The 15,135-nt window shown below is 40.8% G+C and overlaps 2 protein-coding genes across 6 annotated transcripts in view; one reads left to right on the top strand and one right to left on the bottom strand.

The window, feature by feature from the left end:
• wdr4 (WD repeat domain 4) overlaps positions 1-8,240 on the top strand; it is a 64,649-nt gene extending 56,409 nt beyond the window's left edge. Inside the window, exons 9-11 of one of the 5 annotated variants that reach the window (XM_085920561.1) lie at positions 2,647-2,836; positions 4,192-4,261; positions 7,325-8,240. In XM_085920561.1, the coding sequence (XP_085776687.1) occupies positions 2,647-2,836; positions 4,192-4,261; positions 7,325-7,488 (424 nt within the window). In that variant the 3' untranslated portion in view covers positions 7,489-8,240. Of the gene's footprint in view, positions 1-2,646; positions 2,837-4,191; positions 4,262-7,324 lie in introns of those variants that run through there. The other 4 variants (XM_085920562.1, XM_085920559.1, XM_085920560.1 and 1 more) reach the window with 4 other exon arrangements.
• Positions 8,241-11,078: 2,838 nt separating this feature from the next.
• On the bottom strand, positions 11,079-13,335 carry LOC147050552 (uncharacterized). The gene is made up of 2 exons (XM_085920729.1): positions 11,467-13,335; positions 11,079-11,129 (listed from the first exon to the last, which is right to left on the bottom strand). The coding sequence occupies exons 1-2, from the start codon at positions 13,291-13,293 to the stop codon at positions 11,079-11,081; spliced, it is 1,878 nt and encodes a 625-aa protein (XP_085776855.1). The 5' UTR covers positions 13,294-13,335.
• Between the last annotated feature and the right edge of the window lie 1,800 nt (positions 13,336-15,135).

Raw genomic sequence — 15,135 nt, 5'->3', positions numbered from 1 at the left:
ACTTATTTACAAGAACCACACGGGAGACAGTATGCCTTTTGAACACTTGCAAATGGAGAGGTCGTTCGTCGCTATGAATACAGCGATGTTCGAACGAAGATTTTGGATTCTTATAAGATAATATTTATTGAGAGAAAGCAGGGTGGGGGTGAGAGTGGACAGGGTGGGGGTCAACCCCAGGCCTCTGGTCAAATCATAGCAGGGGGTATTTTACGATGTTGTATAAATAGAACAACCTAGACTGCTTCCTCTGCAGCTGGTCAATCAGTTCAAAGGATCTTATCACTTTAAGACAGGACAAGTTTGGTTAATTATTACAGGTTACATTCCAACATAAGCGTAGGATCAAACTAATCTATCAACCCTAACATAGAGGAGAGCTAGCTAGATGGATAGATTGATTGATAGATTGATAGTTTTCCGGCATCATTCATACTACAGAGTGGGTATATAAGACATAGTGATGACGTGCACAACTTAATAGGCTCCTAGAAAAGGCTCCCACTCACAACGGCGCCAGCAGAGCAACTAATAAGTCAGACAAGATTCAAGCCATCAAAGGCAAAGCAAAAATTATAAAATATGGTACCAAAGGGAAAAAAATATCAGGAGGCCAGTGGTGAAAGCCCTAAATAATGTAAATGTTGCAAATGTCGTAATTGATCCCGAAGTCCGCCACACAACGCCCCTCAAATACCCAAATAACCCGAACTGGCGTAAAGGCAGTTCAGCGGGCGATTTGCAGACGACGGTGCGGACAATGGACCGTGATTGTGAATCGTCAAAACACGATAGAACAGGCAAATGTGTAAGCAGCATAAGAGGGTGTAAATTCATTGCAAACATTCTCAGTCAGGTAATTTTTATTTCTCTACTTATTTCTTTGTATTCGTACAGGTTGAAAGTCACATTGATGTTTTTTTTCTTAGTTTGAGGGGGGGGGGGGGTGACTTATACTGAGGAGCGACTTGTATATGAATTTTTTCACAAATTTTCAAAATTCCCCCCTAAAAAAAGGGAAACCGCGATAAACGAACCGAGATGTAGCAAGGGATTGCTGTAATTTGAATTTCAAGTGACGTCAGCGGCGCCGCGGTTGTTTACATAAAGGACAAAGATTCGATCACGGGATGACAAAGATGACGAAGGGCCCCATGTACGACCGGCATCATTCGCTCTCTTTCAGCTCCGTGGACGGAAGTCGGGGGCTGGTGCTCGGCCGGGTTGCTGTCCGGAGATTGTGGATGGGGCTCGGACATGGCTTTTACGCACGCCCGGTCCTATTCTATGGAGCTCTCTTCCTCCTCGAGGCTGGAAATGCCACCTCCGGGGATGGAAGTCCACGCCTCCGCACGCCTGGAAGTCAACTTTGTTAACGCTACAATATAGTTATATACTAGATCTGTGGAATAACGACGAGGCTGACATCAGGGCGTACGCGCGGCGTTGTTGACAGAGGATGTTAGAGATGTTCCGACTCTAACTTACTGTGCAAGAACAACACAGGAGACAGTATGCCCTTTGAACACTTGCACGTGGAGAATTTGTTCGTCATTGTAGATACAACAATGTCCGAACAAATTCTGCAAGTGGAGAATTTGTTCGATGCTGTTGACACAGCACTGTCCGAACAAAGTCTGCCGCTGCACCCATGCAAGAGAGTATTTATTGAGAAAAGAAGGGTGGGGGTGACAATTTACATGTGTGGTGGCCAAGGTGGGGGTTGAAACACCTGGCCTCTGATCACATCATAGCGGGGGATGTTTTACGATGTTGAGTAGACAAAACAACTTTGATTGCGTCTTCTACAATTGGTCAATCAGTGCAAAGGATCTTAGCACTTTGTTCTACTCCTTTGTTAAGACAGGACAAGCTTAGGTCAATCACCACTGATTACATTCCAACATAATATGATCAACCTAATCTAGGTCAATCACCACTGATTACATTCCAACATAATATGATCAACCTAATCTATTCAACCCTAACAGAGGACAAGGAATTTGATCGATGGATTTAATAATTTGGAGTGACACATGGTTTGATAGTATTGTTGTAATATGAAATATACTTTATATATCGTTATATGGGTCTGTGGAATAATTAGAAATGCAATTTACGAGTCCGACGTCAGCGGCGCATTGTTTACATGGACGATCGATGGATTTAAGGAATTGTAGTGACACAGATGGTTTTATAAACGTGTTATCGATGTAATAGTTATTAGAATAGCTGAATGTTACGTTCGGCCCGTTCTCAGCTCTTCGTTTGTGTTTATATCACCTTAGCATACCTATCGTTTTGCCTGTTGTTGCTCGTTCATGTCTGTTCTTGGCGTGGGATTTTGTCAAATACATTTCCCCCAAAAACCTATACTCCGGAGCGACATATATGTTTTTTTTTCACGTTATTGTGCATTTTATGGCTAATGCGACCTTTATTCCGGAGAGACTTTTAGTCCAAAAAATACAGTAAACGTTTCTTCCTGTCTGTGATTGATCACAGAAACCCACCAACACAATGCTGTGTAAATATTTAATATCAACTTTACTATCCAAGTGACTTACTCTGGTTGGTGGAGCACAAAGAATGTTGATTATTATTTGTCGGATCACATGTTCAGTTTGATGTGTCCTGTTTCCTCAGAGTGGCGACAATTCAATTTTTTATGCTGAACCAGGAGAATAACGAGAAGAAACTTGTACCATACAGCCGGCTTTCCCTGCCACACTGTCCACTTGACATGACCTTTGATCCAGAAGACCATCTTTGGGTGCTAATGGATTCCTGTGAAACACTGCTTCAAATCTTCACGCTTGAACAATGCTCCTGGAAGGTGCATAGCCTTTCATGCATTCATGCGTTTTGTCATGAATTACAGTATTTTCTGCTGTAAAACGCACTGGATTATGAGGTGCACCTTCATTGAATGTTTTATTTTCAAAATATTTTCATATATTGGGCACACCAGATTAAAAGGCACGTAGAATAGAAGCTACTGCATCAAACTGGGGTTGACTCGCGTTGTGTTATGCATCCACGAGATAGAGATGTGCTAAAGGGAATGTCAAACCAGTTAACAAGGTATTAAGTCAAATTTTACATATGGCAAACTTTATATACAATAAGTCATACAATACAAAAATTGCACAATAACACATTTGTTCAAATGATATGCATATTTACGTATCCCCATCCACAAATCCCTCAAATTTTATATACGGCAAACTTTATATACACTTATATACGATATAAATGCAAACATTGTACAATAACACAATGTTGTTCAAACTTTAATGTGAATATTTACATATGCCGTCCACGAATCCGTCGAATTCTTCCTCTTCCGCGTCTGAATTGAACGTTTGGGCAATCGCAGCATTCATTATGCCCGGCTCCTTCTCGTCTTTTTCCGTGTGAGTGTCACACTATTTCCTGGCAGTTCAGTTATTATTCCTGCCTTCGCTAAAGCTCCGACCACAGTTGAGACTGATGTATCAGCCCAGGCATCCACAATCCATTGGCAGATATTGGCATGCGTGTCATTTTGGCGTCTTTATACAGACAAGTGGTGTTGGACTAGGAGTAAGCACAGTATGGCTGTTTACCGCTATTACTTTGGTGACACCCCTGACCATGTTTGCCGTAATGCTGAAAGTAATGCGACCTTGTAATTTACTAGTCGTACTAAAACATTTTGGTTGAGCGCTGTGTACAACCAGTATGGATCAAGAAATTCACCAATTGATCCATATATAAGGTGCCCCAGATTATTAGGCGCACTGTTTTTATTAAACAGTTATTTAATTAAAGGCTTTTAAGTGTGCCTTATAGTGCGGAAAATACAGTTGATACATTTTAAGGATTTTTTTTCCATTCCAAGAAAGTCTGACTAAAACCAAATTGTGTATTTCAATATTTCATGCAGCACTATTTTCCACAGGAATTGCATACAAAAACATAGATCCACTCAACTACCTTTTCTCCTCAGCATTTGAAGATGATCAATTTTGCAGACAAATTCTTTTTAATAAACAATATTGTGTGTTCCGTATAGGATCATTGTTTTAAAAAAAGTGATCTGCCTGTAAGGTAGCGATAGTAAAGTTAAACATCGATAAAACCGGTGAGGTTAAATATGGTTCATTGCCGGTCTCTAATTCTACTTCCATTCTTTGCACTTGCTTCTAGTGTCAAGTTTCCACCATTGAACTAAAAAGAGTGACTGCTATCTTCAAGCCTCACTGGCAGACTCTTGATGGTAAGTCAGCAAGCCCACTCATTCAGGCATGCATACCACTCCAGTTCCCTAGGTTAATTATAGACCACAGGTTTGCAGTTGTACAGTATAGTTTTGCACAAGTGACTAAAAATGTGAACTCTCCCCACTTATACATTTCCACCATGTACCAAGGTTATAATAGTATGTCTCTCGACTTGGCTCATCTACTTTGTTTTATCTACGTTGTTCGTAATACACTTGAGTCCATTTGTGCGTTTGAAAACTGGTTTAATGACTAACAAACAGACGAACATGCAGTAAAGGCCTAGCTACTAGACCAATCTGACGTAGGGCAGCATCCGGGTGTCTCATTGTGCCATCTGGTTAATGTATTGATTACCGTTCTAACATCAGATCTAATTTTGCACGTCATCTTCCACATTTCAATGTACAGTATCCGTCTGGATCAAAGCACAAGAAGCATGAGAATTTACGTCATGTGGGAGCTTTCAATTCATTGGTCAATTCCCCCAGTGCCGATATGAAAGTCCCATCAGGAGTCGTATCATTGGGGATATAAGTACAACAATTTGCCCCAAACATCGAACAAACCCCCCTCGCTTCGCCACAGATTCTCATGCTACCCTATTCTGATATGCCATTAGTGAAGTGGCTGTCAATTGCAAATGTATAGCACTATAGCACTTAAGCCATTCCTTGTAAAATCTGTCAAACGTACGTTGTTGTGAATATAATTTATTTGATCATCATTTTTGTTAGAAATTATCCTTAAAATAGATTCCCACCCTGCATTTGATCCACTAGTTTGTAGTTATTAGGGACACCCCTCGGTATCCCAATAGCATCAACATATACCAGACTTTCATAATACGGGTCTACACTAAAAGCCTTTCTCACTCTTCTCAACAAATGGTTTGGACCTGATGCAAACATTGATCACAACAATAATTAGATAAAACAACAATACATCTATTCTTATTTATTTTCTTTATTTTCTGATTTAAATAAAGAAGAATGTTTCTGAAAATCAGTTTGACTCTAAAATGTTTATAAAAGTGTTTAAAAATACAAAAAAAGGCATTTCAAAGTACAAATTACAATAAACGTTTATAAAAGTATTTCATGGATATTGTAACAATATATTCTCTACATCGCAGATCGTCACCTATCGCGGGTGGTCTTGGGACCAATTATCTGCGATAAACGAGGAATTACCGTATATCGAAGCACTTTTCCCTTAGTAAAACTAAGCACCTCCAATTACTCTTCAACTATCAACCATTGAAGCTACTCATTTACCTCACCTTTGTGATTCACAAAGTCTTTAAATTTATACTAAGAGACACTCTCGTCTCCATCCTAATTCTTACTTTAGTATTAGTATTTTTCAAGACTCACGTTTGAAAAAAGACTTTTTGAACACCAAATTTAATTTTTATACAGAAAATAATTGCATCTAAAACAAATGATTATCACAATATATCTGAGAGAAAAGGCACGTTATTTTACCTCATTCAAATTATGCAAAAACTGTATCACACCTTAATATCTGAACATTTAAATATGTAAATTAAAGTGCAATCACATTTGTCAGTGAATGGCTTCTGGTTTTTGAAATGTAAATAAACCATTCTCCTGTGATAAAACAACAAATTGCAATAACTGTAGTCTTGAAACAAATCTGAATAAGGAAAATCATTGCAATAAAATAATGCAAACTGCTAGCGCTATTGTTAGGGAGCCTGAGGACTGTATAGGGGGTTGGCTCAGATGGTTATGCTCTTTTTGCCCCCGGATGTCGGTCAGAACACAGGAGGGAAGACGTGGTTCAGTTTTGAATACTTTCGCAAAAAAACCCAAAAAAAAACAAAAAAAAAAACAAATGAAAATCTCTTGGCAACACACCGAACATAACTAATCAATCGAGACAACAAAATACATTTGCTGGCGACTGTTAGTCGCCGTGCCGCTGCGTAACGACTACTCGTACGATGCAAGGCAAACTTAAAGGAGCGGGCGCCGGAGCTGTCAATCAAACGGCGCGCACATGAAGCAAACCGCGATCGGACGAACGGCACATCAGCGGACAGTAGTAACAATGAAATGTATATACTTATTTTGTGTGAAAGACGCACACGATCACAGCAACATACTCAGTCGATTTTGAGCGTGCCGGAGCTGTCAATCAAACAGCGCGCACACGAAGCAAACTGCGATCGGACAAACGGCACAACAGTAGACAGTAGTAACTATGAAATGTATCTATTCACTTTGTGTCAGACGCACACAATCACAGCAACTTTTAACTGACAATGGGTATAATGTCTAGACCTCGAATATAAGACGACCCGCACTTTTTCAATGCAAAAATCATTGTCTTATATTCGGGCCATAACGACATATATCAAATAACTATAACGTAAACTTATTGAAATTTAACTTTAGCGAACAACCGTGTCACTCCAAATTATTAAATCCATCGAAATCTTCATCCTCCGTGTCACTTATAAACAACTCGACTGACTCCAGAAGTCAGTGGAAGCGGCACTGACGTCAGACTCATCGTCAGTTGTTGTTCATTTAATGTTATTCCACGGGCCTATATAACTGTATATAAACCATATACTTATCAAATAACAACATAAATAACAAGTTTATCGAACCATCCGTGTAACTCCAAATTATTAAGTCCATTGAAATCTTCGTCCTGTGTCACTTAAACAACTCCGCTGAATCTGGAAGTCAGTGGATGGATTCAGACTCATCAGTCGCAGTTCCAATTATTCCACAGGCCTAGAGCGCCCTCATGCGGTTTAGTCTGAAAATGACATGTGAAGTGTTATCTTCTACTCGTAAGTAAATCATGTGTTAATGATCAAGTTAAAATGTGTTAATAATTTCACATATAAGTTGAGCCTGAGTATAAGTCACACCCCCGGCCAAACTAAAAAGAAAATTGATTTATAGTCCAGTACTTGGAAAAAAAAGGTTCAGTCTTCAAAATCACAGCCAGTTTTTTCTTTCACCCCTCTCTATAATTTAATTGCAAAGATTCTTACAAGCTGTTTTCTGTCTTATAAGCTTCCGCAAGGGGAGTTAGCCGTTTTGAACATCTGCACAAGGTGACCTTTGATAACATAACAGTGTACATGGAAAAGAAGCAGCAACGACTGGAGGAACAGCAACAGAAGAGGAAAATGGAACAGAAAAACAAAGGCAAGAAGGCCAGAAAAGAAGTGTTTTAAATTATAATGGCTTTGTTTGAATGAATTGATTGTATTTTTCATTTCTTTACTGCTTTGGATGATCCATGATAATAAATGTCAATTACATGGAATCATTTTGTGTGATTTTGTTTGATTTTTTTTATATGCATTCATCTTGATCTATAAAAAGTAACCTTTCTTTGAAAATTACGTTTACGTTTTTGGTACTAAGTATTGTAAGACCCACAGTTCATGACCACAGGTGAGGGTCAGATCAGGGGTCTCAAATTCAATTTACCTGGGGTCCACTGGAGGTAGAGTCTGGGATAAGGCTGGGCTGCATTGGGCTTTTTTAGGCTCGGATAAAAACTTTTAATGTCATCAAATGTAAGAAAAACAATTATCAAACATCAATAAATAAATAAATGCCGATCTACCTGTCAATTGTCCGCCCCATCCTTTGCTCATACGTGCAGAAGAACCCAATAGAATTGAGCTCCTCCACATGGGGAAGTATCTCATCCCTGAGACAACACTCCACCCTTCATTGACTGAAGACAATTGTTCTAAATTTGGAGGTACAGATTCTTCTTGACACTCAGGGGAACCACTCCCATGAGAATTGAAGATTGCGACTTGTGCAAAAAAGGACAATGCCGGATGTACTTCCCCAGGCGGTTGGCATTCTTCAACGTCTGCAATATGTTGCTGCAGATGTTTTACAATCTGTTGTGGCGAGCACTCTCTTCTTTGCAGTGGTGTGCTGCACGGGCAGCATCAAGAAGAGGGATGCTTCCAGTCTGGACAAAATGGAGAGGAAGGCGGTTTCTATTGTGGGCTCTGAGCTGCCTGATCTGACGCAGACCAACGGGTGTTGGCCAGGCTGCTGTCCATCAAGGACAACCCCTTCCACCCACTGTACAGCACCGTCACCAAGCAGAGGAGTAACTTCAGTGACAAGCTGTTGACACCATCTTGCTCCACAGGAATAATAAATAAATGAATAAATCATTCCTCCCCCATGCTATGAGACTTTTTAACTCGAAGCGCCTGGGGTCCACTCTATAGGGGTGCGTTCACGGTCATGATCTTGGGTTGGCAAATTAATATTTGTTGTTTATTCATTGGCTTTCATCTGCTCTATTGCATCAACTGCAGATCTATCTAATGAAGGAAAAGAACCACATAATCTGCAAAATGCTTAGATGTAATACTGAGATCACCAAACCAGAACATCTCAATGCCTTGAATGGCCCTACAATATCTGTGCATAAAGGTTATGAATAAAATTCGTGATCAAGGGCAGCCTCGACAGAGTTCAACTCTCGCTGGAAGATTTTTACTAAGTACCAGCATTACAGACCAAACACTCTCCACAAGATCCCACGGGGGACATGGTTGAAGGCCTTCTTTAAGTCCAAAAAGCACGTTGACACTGGTTGGGGAAACTCGCATGCACCCTCGAGGCCCCTGTTGAAGGCCTATTCAAGACTGACACACTTGTGCATTGTTCCACGGCCTATAGACGTCTCCTCCTGTATCTGAGATTTAACTTCCCCACAGACTGGATGGCAGATTTCTCCATAAACAGATAACGCTGTTACATATATCTCCCGATTTTCACAGATCCACATGAAATGTACAACCGGGAATGCTTCATTAAGTATCTGTAGAGGGCAGGGAGACTTTTATCAAAACTGCACAAGAAGTCTGTAATGTTTGTACTAAGTTTATTTTGTTTCCCTTGTCAATCACTTTTTTTGGTTCTTTAATCACAATTTCATTTTAGGTTACATTACCTGACATGTTTCGGCATGTACTTCCGCCTTCATCAGAGTGTCTGTTAGGGATGTTCTGACTCTAACATATTTTGCAAGAACCACACGAGAGACAGTATGCCCTTTGAACACTTGCAAGTGGAGAATTTGTTCGTTACTGTAGATACAGCAATGTCCGAACAAAGTCTGCCTTTGCATTCTTGCAAGAGTGTATTTATTGAGAGAAGAAGGGTGGGGGTGAGAGTGACAAAGGTGGGGGTGACAATTTACATGTGTGGTGGTCACCACAGACAATAGTTGACCACTTCAGAGGGTCCCAGTTTATTGTTTTACGAGGTCGTGGAAATAAAACCTAGTGGAGCCTTCCAGATGACTAACTAAACAACACACCATTTGGAGAGTGGCAACAACTGAATGGTTAAACTTTTCAGAGTCAAAGAAAGGTAGAAGGTTAAAACAAAGTTCATCATTCTAGTCTACATCCCAACATAATCATACGATCAAGATAGTTCATAAACCCTAATATATCCCTCCTGTTTATCATATGATTATGCTCACCCCGATCAATCAAACATAAGTAAGAAAATATAATGAAGAAAGAAAAACAACAATAAAATCAAAACACAGAAATAGCACACCATTGTACCCATCAGTTGCGAAGCATTTTCGATGGTCAAATCATTAAGTTTCTGTAAAACATGCTCGGCTAAACATCATCTACGCAATCTACGTAGATCAATTTTAGTGCGTGAGTGAAAAACCTGCGGCAAGATGTTATAATGCAGGAAAAGTCTCACACGGTCCCTCTGCCTTAGGCGACCATAATGTTATCAATAACAGTCAAGACAAAAACTGCTCGTGATTGTTCAGCCGTCGGGGGCTTGGTACGCCCACTGTTGGAGGGTGAGCACAATTCTCACCCCCTCTGCAGCACTGCTTCGTCGGGGGAGAACCTAGAAGTGTCTGCCGTGCGGTTGTCGTCTTCAGTCTTCAGTGGCCAGGGTAGACTACCTGGCCACCAAGGGGGAAGAGGATTATTCTGCCTCTATTTGAATTGGGGGCGGGGAGATAGTGGCTGTAGCAACGCTGATTAGCTAAGGAATGTAGTGTAGTGTGATCTAGCACTCGTCGGCCCTCGACCCCCGCATTGGGACTGCAGAGTCTGCTTTCTTCCCCCAACCAGTTGTCCTCTCCATGAGTGGCCGACTCCTCCTCGACTGTGATCAGATAACTTGAGGCACGTTGAATGTCGCTTACCTGTGGAACAATGCAACTAAACCCTTGCTAAGTTTATCTTCTTAGTAAACTAACACAACACATAATAATAATAATATCTAGCCCTACTTAAACATTTCAACACATATTAAGTAAATGTAAGGTAACTGGCATACAGTTCCTTAAACGAACATTGAGTAAATATGGGATAACTTTAATGTGACTACTTCAAACTGTATATATCCAGTTTCTATCATCTACAATCTATGAATCAAAGCTACAGTTAACTAAAAGGAATGAAGTCCCTAAACAAAGAACATCTCGCAAGCAAAGAAGACCTGCTCATTGTCATTGAAGACTTCTTACAAAACAAACACAAAAGGACAGGAAGGAATCATAGAGCTGACGGGGATCAATAGACTTTCTTTAAACCAAATACAAAGTATTTAGTTTAAAGGAGAGTCGTAAACCCGTAAAAGACAAGGCCTCCTGGTCTGGCAGGCCAAGGCTTCCCCCGAGATTATTCCAACAATTCCCTCCTGTTTATCACATAATTTGTTCAATCAATACATCACCAAACACAACCACTTCTCTCGATTTTCAGTTGTCGGATCACAAGTATGAGCACAAATATGTTCACACCAAAAGGATAACCGTTGCGACACCGTCATTCAGGAACTCACAGATCTGGGAAAAAGTCTGCGAACTCAAATGCAAGAATTCCGTCATCATCATCGTTATCATCATCATGCTGGTGTTCAGACATTAGGCATACCCGGGCCATCTTGTCTTCCATAGGCGATATCGCTGTAGTGATGAGACGATTAAACAGAGCACGCAGACATGGAATACAACAACATCCACACAAGGTGAGTATAGCAGCAAATACTGCAATTGATATTATAATTGAGGACACAAGGGCTTTATACTTCCCAAAGGCATTCATCCAGGTGTCCCACACCGATGTGTCCACACCAGAGTGCTCTTTCATCCTCATGTTGAGGGACCGCAGGCCTGCAATGGCCTTCGTCAGGCTCCCTTCAGGGGCAGTGTTGTTGGGGATGAAGGTACAGCATTGTTCTCCGAACATGGCGCAGACCCCCCCTTTCTCAGACAACAACATATCAAGAGCAATGCGATTCTGGAAGGCCATTAGGGAAGTTGTGGCTAGCTGTTCGTGCACGGCCTCAAGCCCCGCTTGTGTCCAATTGCCCAATTTCTGCACATTGTAATGGATGTAATTTATCCTTTCTACGTTTTTGTTTATCGTACACCACCAACAAAGGGAAGACTCCCATCCTGCTGCAATTTGGTCAACTAATTTATATTCACTAGGAACCCCTCGGGGTACTCCAATTGCATCTATATAAGTTGGATCATGGTCACCCTTCCAATTTAAAGATCTTTTGCTTCTACCGACTTTAGCCCATTCCACCGGCATCACCCTTTGCTCCTCTACCACAAGATTCATGGCAGTCACTGGATATATGGAGGTGGGCAAAATTAACGTGACTAAAGCACAAATACCCGTATGGTTTTTTGGCAGACGATCAAAAATCCTACTATCACCGCACCACCACCATATATCACTTCGTGACACAGGAACAAAGGATACATCGGCTTCAATTTTTTCACTGCACCAGTCATCTGACAGATTTCCCAGCTTTTTCCCAGATCCTGTTATGTAAATACACGTAAAATTACCTTTGGCTACATTCCTTGAAAACAATGGTTTTTTTTCTTGAACAGGTGTCATAGGGAACACTTTGTCCCACACTTTACACTCTGGGCTAGGATTTGCAGTAGTCATAACAGATTTCACACAATCTTTGGATAACGGCGACGGGACAACATACAACAATGGTCGGGGACCCATGCATACGACACATTCAGTTTTTGCTGCCTGTGCAGCTTGTTCTGCCAATAACAACCAATTATTACTCTTGCCAGTTACACCCGTAGTCACTTGAAACCAATCATCCACATCCATTCTCGATAGATTTACTGCCATTACAAAAGGTACCTGTGGCAAAGAAATTCGAGTGGCATCTTTTTGATCAGGCAGGCTTTGATGGATTAATTTTTGTGATTGTTTCTCATCAATTAATTTTATCTTTATCAGAGCCAAAGGGTCTTCACCCGGCACATCTACTCCCATTACCAGATAAAAATCATTAACTGAAGACACCCCCCCACAACCTGGTAATGGTAAAACAGGCGATCCATAACCCCCAACTGTTCGAAATGAGTATGGGTTACTTGTAAGATTTGATATAGTCAATAAAAGTGGATTGTGCTGGCCAAATTTCACTGGCTGCATTTGCCCTCTAGCCAAAGTAATCCCCTTCACTAACATCCTTTCCCATGGCCTAGTGTAAGTGGAAACATACCCCTTAGGCCCAGTATTCCACAGCACATTTGCCCATTGACACCATGGTACTGCTTCCACAGCATTTGTTTTCAAAGTACACATGTAAACATCATACGTTTTCCATGTGGGTCTGGATCCACGACAATGAATTACACTGCAGAGGTCAAATTGATAAGTTACCGTTGTCCCTTTCTGGTGCAATAATTCTACATAACTGCCAGACATTCTCACACACCTGTCTGTAGTTCGTCCCGCAGACTCAATAACAGGTCCAGTTTGTCGTTTAGCCCGATATGATGCAATAACATTTTTGAAGGCGGTATGGTCAAATTGCCCATCCATCTCTGCCTCACTCATCATGGCTGGGCGTGCCCCCACTGGTTCCCACAAATACCCTATTGCTAAAAACAACATAAGGTCAACAAATGCGGCTGCCAGGCATGCAACAGCCCCATTTGTCCACCTCCTTGGCATTGTCATTTCACTGGGAGGTAAGGTCACCTTAATCAGACTTTTGTTCACTTTTATTTTTTTATTAATTTTTTTTATTTTTCGGACGTTACCTCAAAGGAAATGACTTTCTTGCAATGTGTCAGGTGTATCCAGGTTGACCTCTCAGCTATTTTGATCGCTGTTGGAGTGGTCAACAACACTTGGTATGGCCCTTCCCACTTGGGGCCAGTGCTTCTTTTTGATGCTCTTAATGAGAACCCAATCACCTGGTTCCACTAATTCCAGTTCCTGTTGAAGGACAGACACATCTTCATTAGTGGTTTTTTTATTTTATTTTTTTTTATTTTTAATTTTTTTTTTTTTTTGCTTCTCAAATATTTTTCTCATGTAATCTGCCAGATTGGAATCATCATCAGTTTCCCATTCATTTTTAAAATATGGTAATCTATATCGTCGCCCAAACAGTTTTTCATATGGGGTTAAACCCGCAGTGCTTGTAATGTTGATGTATAGTTTAACCAAATCTAGACATTTTTTCCATGGTCTTCCGGTTTCCTCCATGCACTTTTTCCAACCTGCTTTTGATAGTAGCATTTGCTCGTTCAACCAGGCCTGCACTGGATGGGTGCCAAGCACAGTGTTTTTTTTAACGTTATCCCAAGGTGTACAGCCATGTTTTGTACAACTTGGTTCACAAAGTGTGGACCATTGTCACTGTAAATGATCTGTGGGATGCCATGAACCGGTATGACGGTTTTGCAAATGGCTTTTGGCACTGTTAGGGCATCTGCTCGTTTAGATGGAACTATTTCAACCCATTTGGAAAATGCATCAATCATCACTAGGCAGTATTTGTGAGGTCCACTTTGTGTGAGTTCAATAAAATCCATGTGCATGATTTGGAATGGGTAAGACGGTTTTGGAAAGGAGCCTCTCTTAGGTCTCATGTTTCCTTGTGGATTATGTTTCACACAAACAGGACATGCTTTACAAAAAAAATTTTAAGTAAGCATCTAAACCAAAGGTAGTGAATTGACCTCACCCCTCCTGTCGACACATGGCAAGGCCCATGTGTCGCAATTGCTGCTGCCTCAAAAAGTGTTTAGAAGCGTGTGTGGGTCAGGCACATTAGGTGCTGCTTCATTTACTACTCGGAAATCTTGTATCATTCGCCAATCAATTTTATTGGCCTTTCGGACTGGAAAAACAGGAGTCTTGCAAGGAGAATCCAAGCACTTCCTAAAGATTCCTCCCGACAAAAGACCATTACGACAGGGGCTATCCCATTTATTGCCTCCTGGCCCAAAGGAGATTCTCTGATCCCGGTTAGATTTGGATGTTAAGTCCTGTCACAAATGGCTCCTTTGATCAGTCAAACAAATGCTGACTAGCCAGGGAAGCGCATAAGCGCGTGCCCTTCAAAACACCCACACCACTTCCTCATAGCTTCTTGAGTAATTAGCAATCCAAAAACAACATTTTCTTTGGGTTTTTTGTTTTTGTTTTCTTAGCATTTAACTTGCACAAAATCACTCTTTCATCAAAGTTGCTCTACTAATCTCCCATAGTAGTCTCCAACAACTTCAACCATTCAACCTATATTTTCCTTTGATCCAGGAAATCATTCGTCCCTGCTCATTTGCATCTCACACACAGTCACCAAAGAGGAGTCTTTTCATCACATTGGTCTCAAGTTATCCAAGTCCTCCACACAACATTCATATACCATTCTCAACACAATCCCTTTCGTAATTATTCCTAATGTTCCCGATAGAACAATTCACTAATCCAAAAAAAAACTCAACACACAAAAAACAGCTTGCGAATTAATCAGATTTTTTTTTTTTTTTTTTTAAATTAACCAACTCA

Source organism: Syngnathus leptorhynchus, chromosome 9 (genome assembly GCF_054491065.1).
Source record: "Syngnathus leptorhynchus isolate UIUO chromosome 9, UIUO_Slep, whole genome shotgun sequence".
Lineage (NCBI taxonomy): Eukaryota > Metazoa > Chordata > Actinopteri > Syngnathiformes > Syngnathidae > Syngnathus > Syngnathus leptorhynchus.
This window is presented reverse-complemented; position numbering and strand designations above follow the sequence as displayed.

What these genes read in the sequence shown, in the direction of transcription:
- LOC147050552 (XM_085920729.1), bottom strand. Translation starts at nt 13,293, where the DNA reads ATGACAATGCCAAGGAGGTGGACAAATGGGGCTGTTGCATGCCTGGCA. An exon ending in CTGAAGGGAGCCTGACGAAG is followed by an intron (nt 11,130 to 11,466) that starts GCCATTGCAGGC and finishes ACTTTTTCCCAG; the next exon opens with ATCTGTGAGTTCCTGAATGA.